Here is an 8,859-nt window from a genome sequence, read left to right as displayed (position 1 = left end):
GGGAGGGAGACAGAGAGACGGGGAGAGAGAGAGAGGGAAGAGTCACGATCAGCACCCAAACGGCGGGCGTGGCCAGCACCCACAGAGAGCACCCACAGAGGGCGAGCGAGAGCCCGGAGCGAGAGAGAGGGGAAAGGTCGGCGTGCCGAGCGAAGTGGCTGAGGTGCAAAATGCCCAGAGAACGGCAGGCCAAGGAAAAGTGGAGCAGAAGCGGCAGAAGGGGAAGGGGGGTGATGGCGGCAGACTCGGGTTCAAATCCTGACTCAGCCTTCCCTGCCCCCTACCTAGTCTGAGCCCAGAGGGGGAGCTGTGTTAGGTGGCAGCGGCAGCAGCAGGGGCCACCAGGCAGCAGCGGTTAGTCTTTAAGGGGCACCAGGACCCAGGCTCCCTCTGAGCTGTGGAGAGTCCTGTGAGCAAAAATTCTCCTTTGTGAGCTGCTGGCATTGAAGTTGCGAGCGAGCCATTTGGCTCCTGCGTAAACTGGTTTGCTCTGGGAGCCCTCCTAACTGAGCCGAGACAAAAATGTGTGAGCCGGAGGCTAAAAAAAAGTGAGCTGGCTCACACCAACTCAGCTTAGAGGGAACACTGGCCAGGACCCTTTGGTTGTTTGGAGACAGGAAGTCGTGGGCAGGGAGAAATCCGTTTCTTTCCTTACATCCGGAGAGAACCAAAGGCGGGCTGGATCGGTTCCTTGCCAAGAACCCCCCCCCCTCCCCACTCCGGGACACGGGGAAGATGCAGGAGTCCAGCCGCTCCGGCGGGTCAGCCCCCGTCCCCCCTACCTTTCCGCACGACTCGGAAGCTGCCCTGTCCTTCCGTAGCCACGGGCACCTCTGCCTCCGGGGAGCCAGCCTGACCGACGGGCGAGTCTGTCGTGCCGGCCTCTGCCTCCTCCGCGGGCTCCGTGCCCTGCTCCCCTGGCGCGTCGGGACCGGTGCCGCCCAGCTCAGAGTCCACCGGCAGACAGCCACGTGGCAGACAGGGGTCACGGCTCTCCACGGCCTGCCCCTGACTTCCTGAGTCCTCCTGCTGGGCCACGGATGGGGTCGGGGTCAAGTCCTCGTCGGGGTCTCGGCTGGCCAGGAGCTTCCGCAGGAGGAGGTGGCGCAGGGTTTCCACTGCAGACAAGGAAACACACACACACAATGGGAGGGGGGGGGAATCCACTGAGGGGGTCCTCCCCACGTCTTCGGGCGTTTCCTTACTACTCCATTCCTCACTTCCCTGTCGTGTCCCATGCACCCCTCGGCAGGCAGGAAGCCCCCGCGGTCCACAAGAATGTCAGAAAAGCCATGTTGGATCAGGCCAGGGGCCCAAACCCAAGGGCCATCGGGAGGTCCACCAGCAGGCCCCCTGGAATCGTCCAGGGAGACCCACCACCAGACGGGAGGGATCCGGGGACTTCTGGCCGCTGCCCTCGCAAGCACCTCCCTCACCCAGCCCTCCCTCAGCAGCCTGTGCGGAAATCTCCCCCGCCCGTAAACAGCCGACAGCAGCCAGTACGGCGCTGCAAGAAGGGAGGGACCGAGAGGGCAGCCGGGCAGGTGCTCACCGTCCTCCAAGGCCGACTCGGCCAAGCTCGCCACCGAGGCAGGGGCTGGCAGGGGCTCCGGAGGCCTGCCCAGCCCTGGCTCCTCCTCCTCCTCCTCGGAAGGAACCCCCTCGCCTCCCACTGCGACCGGCTGCAACTCTTCCTCCTCCTCCTCCTCCTCCTCCTCCTCTGCCTCCTCCTCCTGGCTGTCTTCAGCCTCGGGTCCTCCCAGCAGCACCGGGTGGGCCTCTATGTCCGTGGCCTCCGTGGGGGTCTCATCTGCGGGGGAAAGGAGGAGTGGAGAGAGGGACTGAGCCACAGGCCCTGCCCGCCACCCTGCCAGACGGCACCCCCTGACTATCCACAGGGACCGGCTGACTACCCACAGAGCGTTTGCGGTCAGCCGAGAAGGCAGCCCTCGAGACCACGGCCGGTGCCCATCGCTGCTTGTGGAAGGGAGGGGCCTTCCCAGCAACGCCTCAGGCTTCGCCGCCTCTCGGCCTCGTCCACGGCTACAAAACCCCCAGCTCAACGCTCGGCCGCTCACCTGAAGCGGCCTCTTCTTCGGCTTCTTGGCTGGAAGCCCCATCTCCGTGGGTCAGGCTTGGGGGGATGTCTGCCTCCTGGAGCACCACACTGCAGAGGGAGGGAAAAGATGTCAAAGGACAGGTGGAAAGGGGGAAGCCCCCCACCCATCCAAAGCGGGAGGGTCGGGTTCCCCCCCCCCCGACAGCCACGCTGGGGGAGGCTCCAGGAAGAAGGAGGGGGCCCCTCCGCCCTGGACCCACCCTGGTGTCCAAAGCACCTCACTGACGGCTCTGGGGGTGGACTGGATGCATGGCGTGCTTGAGGAAGGGTCTGCACACGTTACGATGTGAGCCATACAGAAGCGATACAAACTCCGAGCTGGCCAGGGACCCAGTTTGGGGACGAGGAAGAGCAGGTCTGTATGCCCAGTCTCCCTCTACCTTAAGGCGTCTCAAAACCACTCACAGTCTCCTTCTCTTCCTCTCCCCACAACAGGCACCCTGTGAGGCAGGCGGGGGCTGAGAGAGCTCTGAGAGGGAGAACCGGGACTGGCCCCAGGTCCCCCAGATGCCTTCAGGAGGGGGGGGGGATCAAGCCCGGCTCTCCAGATCAGAGGCCACCACTCTTAACCACGACCCCACGCCAGTCACCAACTCCTGCCAAGGACACCACGCCATCCTGGCAGTCTTGGAAAGGGCTTCTTTCTCTTCAGAAAGGGGGTTGGGGGCTGCCCACGAGGGTGGGGTGGGGAGGGCTGGTCTGGCTCTCTGTGCCAGCTGGAACAAGAGAGCAGAGGGGGTTGTACTTGAGAGCTTCTCCCCCCCCCTTCCTCTAGCCCCGCCCCCTGCATCTCTCCTCCCCTGGGGGGGAAAGGCCGTCTTCTTCCTCACCTGGCCGGTGCTGGGTGGGGCCGAGGCAGCTCCTGGGAGCAGTGCTTGGGAGGGAAAGTGGCGTTCCGCAGGGTGCTCTTCACCGCCTCGTCCAGCAGCTCCATCCACCTGCCAAACACCCCCGGGGGGGGGGGGAGACCATAAAAGCCCCGAGCCAGGACTTGGCCGCTTCTCCTTGGGCTGGTTCCAGCAGCAGGGACCCAAACCGGGAGACAGGCACGGGGCGCCGGTGCCCATTCAGTGCCTTGTCCAAAGGACCAAGAGGGCCACCTGCCCGCCCCGTCTGCCCTCCCAGGCACCCGGCGGCTTGCTCCGAGGCCTCTGGACACGGGCCGTTCCCCTCCCCTGGCCTCCGCCCTCCTCTGCCCGTCTCTTTCCCAGCATCCTCTGCTTTCTTCCCCATGTTGTGAGGTTGCCGTCACCCGAGTTCCCTTCCTCACTCCGCTGCCGCCCAACGACTTACGTGTTCTTCTCCGACGAGGTCAGAGCTACCAGCTCGTAGATCTGGGGCCCTAACTCCGAGGTGCAGATGATGAAGAGGGCTCTCTTATCTGGGGGGGGGAGGAGGAGAGGATAAGAAACTCCCCCTCTCCCAAGGCCTTTCTTTTAAACTGACAACATGTCAGCAGAGAGGCTGAACTGGGGGAGAAAGGAGGAGGCCAGAATGTGTGTGTGTGTGTGTGTGTGAGAGAGAGAGAGAGAGAGAGAGAGAGAGAGAGAGAGACAAACAGAGAGAGAGAGACAAACAGAGAGAGAGACAGAGAGAGACAGAGAGACAGACAGAGAGAGACAGAGACAGCGAGAGACAGAGACAGAGAGAGACAGAGACATTAAGCTGCTTCCAGCTTAGAGTGACCCGGTGAATTAATGTCCTCCAAGCCACCCTACCACTGACAGTCTTGCTCAGGCCTTGCAGGCTGAGGGCTCTTTGTGGCTTCGAGTCAGATCATTTTCTGGCCGGTCTTCCTTTTCTCCTGCTGCCTTCCACGGTTCCTAGCATTGTCCTCTTTCCCAGTGACTCTTTTCTCACAATGTGACCAAAGTACGATACCCTCAGTTTGGTCAATTTAACTTCTAGGGGGCGTTCAGGCCAGAATTTACTTCCAGACATGTGTTTTTTTCTGATTTAGAAACGTACCAGAGTCCAGCCTTGGGGATTCAGATCCAATTCCCCCCATGCATGCCTGCTCAGGCCCCGAGATGGCGGGTGGTGAGGCTGACGAGCCCTCCTCCTGCGCTCACTAGAACACGGCCATCCAGTCAGCCTCGCTCCTGCGGGCCACGTATTTTTGTCCCTGCCTGGCCAAACACGGGCTGCCAACACCAGGGAGGTGGAATCCCAAAAACAACATCCGTGACAAAAATAACAAAGAGTCAATAAAGATAAGTTGCAAAAACGTTTACTGTAGCAATTTCTGTAGAAAATTTTCTTCTATTATCGCTCACATGCTAGCGAATACTGCGCAATGAACAATCCGTTTCACAATATTTGCTTTATCTGAGCGTGTAGCAATCCCAGTTCTAATCAATTACTACTTATCAACTCTTGAAGGAAACATTGAAGACCTTCGGTTCTGTTATTAGAGAATCCACACGGAATGTTTCCTTCAAGAGCTGATAAGTAGTAATTGATAAGAATTGGGATTGCTACATGCTCAGATAAAGCAAATATTGTGAAACGAATTGCTCACTGCGCAGTATTCGTTAGCATGTGAACGATAACAGAAGAAAATTTTCTACAGAAATTACTACAGTAAACGTTTTTGCAACTTATCTTTATTGACTCTTCATTGTTTTTGTCACGGATGTTGTTTTTGGGATTCCACTTCCTCCCGTGATCTCTCGTTTTTGGCTTCAACACCAGGGAGGTGCCAGTCCGGCACTGGTGAGCCAACCCTCTTCTTCTTGCCCATCAAGGGCCCTGGAAAGGGTTCCCTCCTGCAGACTCCGCGGTCTGTTTGTTGCCTTTGAACCCAGTCATGGAACGACAGGCGACAGGCAGGGAATGGGATGGGAGTCCCCCGGGACGGGCAGGGCCACAGCAGCAGAGGGATGCTCTACAGCAGCCAGCCCCTGGGGAGCTTTCTTTGCACACCAGGAGGCAAAAGTCCCTGCTTTGCACACAGAGACCCCCCACTGGATTCTGGACTCCCCCCCAGCCTGCCCCGTGCAGACTCAGAAGCCCGGCATTCCAGGGCTCAGGCCTCCGTGGCTTACCTGTGGCCACTGAGCGAATGAGGACAGAGTTGAGCTTGAGGACCGGGCTGAAGGTCTGCTTGGTGTCCGTCTTGCTGTGGCACTTCAGCACCAGCCTCTCGTCCTGCCTCTGAAGGAGCACCAGAAGGTCCTCGAGCAGCAAGACGTGCAGCTCTAAGGGGGGCCCAGGAGAGAGAGAAAGCAGCCGTCAGCCCCCCTTGGCTGGGCGCCCTTTCCTGGCCGCACATTCCCCACCCTGATCGACCACACAGGGTGGAGATCCTGGGCTGAGACTTCTTGCCTCTGTATTGACGAAGAAACCCAAACAGGGCAGGACAGGCAGGGGAGACCAAGCTACACACCCACAGTCTTGTCTTTGCTGATGCGCCAGTTCAGCGGCCCCTCGTGGATCATGCACCGACTTCGGAGGTCCAGGTTCTGGGCAGGAGAGCCAGAGAAGGCGGCACGTTGGAAGGGGGCAGGAGCACAGGGAGGGGGTGGGGAGGATGGGGAAAGGGACCCCCCCCCCGGCTCGGCTCGGCCGTACCTTGAACTCGGCGGCCAAGGGGTTGCTGCTGCGCTCCAACGAGGTGGCATCCAGGCGCTTCTGGTAGGCCTCCAGGCGGTGCTGATTCTCGGCCCGCCTCACCGCCTCGTTCACGTGCCTCAGGGTCTCCCGGCACTGGTCGCGGGCCCGGCACAGCTTCTGGTGTTCCACAGTCTCCCCTGCACGAGGCGGCCAAGGGGAAGAGGGGTCGGGGTCAGCGTTCCCTCTAAGCTGCCTGAGCGTGAGCTAGCTCACAGCTTTTTAGCCTCTGGCTTCCACATTTTTTGTCTTAGCCGAGGAAGCCGAGGGAGTGAGCAAACTAGCTTATAGCTCACTCCCAACTTTAATGACGGTAGCTCAGAAAGTAGAATTCTTGCTCACAAGACTCCAAAGCTTAGAGGGAGCATTGCAGCCAGTGTTCCCTCTAAGCTGCGTTAGTGTGAGCTAACCCACAGTTTTTTAGCCTCTGGCCTCCACATTTTTTTTCTTAGCCGAGGAAGCCGAGGGAGTGAGCAAACTAGCTTATAGCTCACTCCCAACTTTAATGACGGTAGCTCAGAAAGTAGAATTCTTGCTCACAAGACTCCAAAGCTTAGAGGGAGCATGGGTCAGGATCCTGGGCTGGAGGGAGGCCCCCCCCCCGCCCACGGGCGCTGGCACCCCTCCGCCCACCTACCAGGGGTGTGCTTGATGATGTTCTCCAGCAGGAGAGGGTACTTGGTCAGGCGCTGCATCTCCGAGATGAGCAGGTCTTTCAGCTGTAGGCGGCGGCACTGCGGGTTGCTCTCGGCTTCCTGCACGGAGCGGAGAGGAGAGGAGAGGCAGGGCGGGAGGAGAGAGGCAGTGGCAGGGGGTGCTCCTGAGAGGCTCCCGGGTGTGTGTGTGTGTCTGAGATCGCAGCAGGGCTGCACTCAAACATATCCCCCCCCCAGAGGGAAAGACGTGCTGGGAGGAGCCCTGTGTCGCGGCCGGCCAAACCTACAGAAACGGAAGGGACGGCGGCCTGAACTGTCCCCTTCCTGCCAAGAATGAAGGGGGGGGCCAAACTGTCCCTCGGGAGCCACATGCGGCCCTTTCGCACCTATCGTGGGGCTCCCAGCAGGGCGGCTGGGGAGGCGAAGGGGAGGGCCTGCCTCCCCCGATCCATCTTCCCTTCCCCAGCCAGGGTTCCCCTCCCTGGGTAGGCTTGAGGGGGTGGGGGAGCAGAGAAAGAAAGCAACTCTCTCTTTAAATGCATTCTCAAAGTCCCGCCCCCCCTCCCCCAGCCAGCTTGGAGAAGGCGCCTGTCTCTTCCGCCTATGGCCTCCCCGAGGCTGCCCTCTCCGACCTGCTGGGCCATCCAGCCACCGGGGCCATATCCACTGGTGTGAATGGGTCAGAACTTCCACCTGTAGCTGTAACTATCCTGACTTAATGACGCTGTGAGCACTTTAATTGTAAACTGGTTGTCAGCAAGCTGCCATGGTGTTCTGTGTGACTTCTGGTTGTACATATGTGATCCCTGTCCCTGCCAGCTGGCCTTTGTGTTTTCCTGCTGTAATGCCAAAGTAAAACAACTGGAGGATGTGAGGGGGAGAGTATGCTTCGCTGCTAGCTTGTTATTTATCAAGCCTGAGAACTGCACCTGTGTTATGTCTACTGTTCGCCTGGTTCCCAGGACCTGAGCGCGCAACCGTTTTCTCCTGCCCGCCAGCGGGAACATTATCCATTGGTTATGTATCTAACTTGAATCCCTTTATCATGTCTGCCCTAACTGCTTGTACCCAGTTCTAACAAGGAACGTGTTTGAGTATCTTTCCAATGCTTTGAAATAAACTTTGCTTTCTTTGAAACGTGGATTTATTCTCGATGCTTGGGGATCCAACATATTGTTAGAACTCTTTTTTTTTTTTCCTATCGTCCCGATTCTGGCGAGACCATGAGCGGGTCTGAGGGAAACCCACCTACCACGGAGGGGGACACGGGATCGGTCCCATCTACCTCCGCACCTTTGATCGTTACAACTACCGCACCAGGGGAAGGTGCTGTGGGGGGAGCGATTCCCCGACTACCTGCCTACCTGTCTTGGCCGCCTCCAACCCCTTCGAATTGGGGTGCGCGGAAGACACCAGCACAGGATGATTGGCCTTTGTACAACACCCAAGGCACCCGGGAGGTGTACTCCCGTCGAGGCAGTGGGCTTCGAGAAAGTCTTTTTGACAAGGGAATGTTTCCCGACTCCGGGAGTTCGGGGGAGACTGGAAGTTATCGGAGAGACGTGGAAGACTGGATGTTTGAGCCGTTGGGGGAGGGAGCCCGTGCAGGATCCTCGGAGGGAGCCGCGGACTGCCAGACGAAGGGAGACTATGGGCCGCCTCCTGAATACCAACCACGGGAGCCGATCCCGGAAGAGACGACAAGGGAACAGCTGGAGGAGCTGGAACAATCGGTGAGAGATCTGATGCGAACGGTCCACGATGTGATGGAAGCGTTGCCGGGGATGATGGACATTCGAATGACTAATTTCCTGGCAGATTATGCCCCGCAACCGCAAGTTCCACCTGCACAGGGACCACCCGCGCCACCTCTGCATGCTCCGCCGCCACTGCTACCACCTCCACAAGCGCCACCTGTTCCGGGAGTGCGTGCACTGCCGCCACCGCCGGGGGGTCCGCAAAGGCCTCCGGGACCTGGTCTACCGCCGCCGATGGTGCCACTGCGGGGCCCACCAGCGGTCCCGGGCCCTCCTCTCATGGGGGGTCAGGCACCGCTGGGCCCTGCGATGAGAGCTCCGCGACCTCGACCTAAAGATCTCCTGGAAGCTACCTTTGACGGCAACCCGGATGACCTCGCTTATTTCACGGTGCGAGTTCAAAAGTTCGTTGCGGAGAGCCGGCACTTATTCCGTGATGAGGGAGCGCTAATCGATGTCATCTCAGCAAGATTGAAAGGAGACGCCGCCACATGGTATGTTGGGCTGCACAATGACCGCGGTCCGGAACTCTTCAATTTACGCGCATTCATGTGGGCGCTCCGGGCTAGATTTGAGGATGTCAACGCGAGCCAAAGAGCAAGAGCGTTCCTGCGTACCTACCGGCAGAACCGGAATTCAGTTCGCGAATACACGTGTGAATTCCACAAGCACGCCGCGAAGCTGCGAGATTGTCCAGATCACATTTTAGCGGAGA

General features: G+C 59.3%; 1 protein-coding gene across 1 annotated transcript in view; it reads right to left on the bottom strand.

Annotated features, from left to right (window-relative positions):
• ARHGEF11 (Rho guanine nucleotide exchange factor 11) overlaps nt 1-8,859 on the bottom strand; it is a 61,139-nt gene that overhangs the window by 3,539 nt on the left and 48,741 nt on the right. Inside the window, exons 29-37 of the mRNA XM_015429552.1 lie at nt 6,369-6,486; nt 5,693-5,871; nt 5,508-5,583; nt 5,167-5,319; nt 3,413-3,500; nt 2,950-3,057; nt 2,079-2,167; nt 1,553-1,810; nt 783-1,118 (exon numbers count right to left, since the gene is read on the bottom strand). Coding sequence (XP_015285038.1) covers nt 783-1,118; nt 1,553-1,810; nt 2,079-2,167; nt 2,950-3,057; nt 3,413-3,500; nt 5,167-5,319; nt 5,508-5,583; nt 5,693-5,871; nt 6,369-6,486 — 1,405 coding nt within the window. The remainder of the gene's footprint in view (nt 1-782; nt 1,119-1,552; nt 1,811-2,078; nt 2,168-2,949; nt 3,058-3,412; nt 3,501-5,166; nt 5,320-5,507; nt 5,584-5,692; nt 5,872-6,368; nt 6,487-8,859) is intronic.

The sequence above is a fragment of the Gekko japonicus genome, unplaced genomic scaffold (genome assembly GCF_001447785.1).
Source record: "Gekko japonicus isolate JY-2015 unplaced genomic scaffold, Gekko_japonicus_V1.1 scaffold358, whole genome shotgun sequence".
Taxonomy (NCBI): domain Eukaryota; kingdom Metazoa; phylum Chordata; class Lepidosauria; order Squamata; family Gekkonidae; genus Gekko; species Gekko japonicus.
Note: the sequence above shows the minus strand (reverse complement) of the source record. Positions and strands in the feature narration are given on the sequence as shown.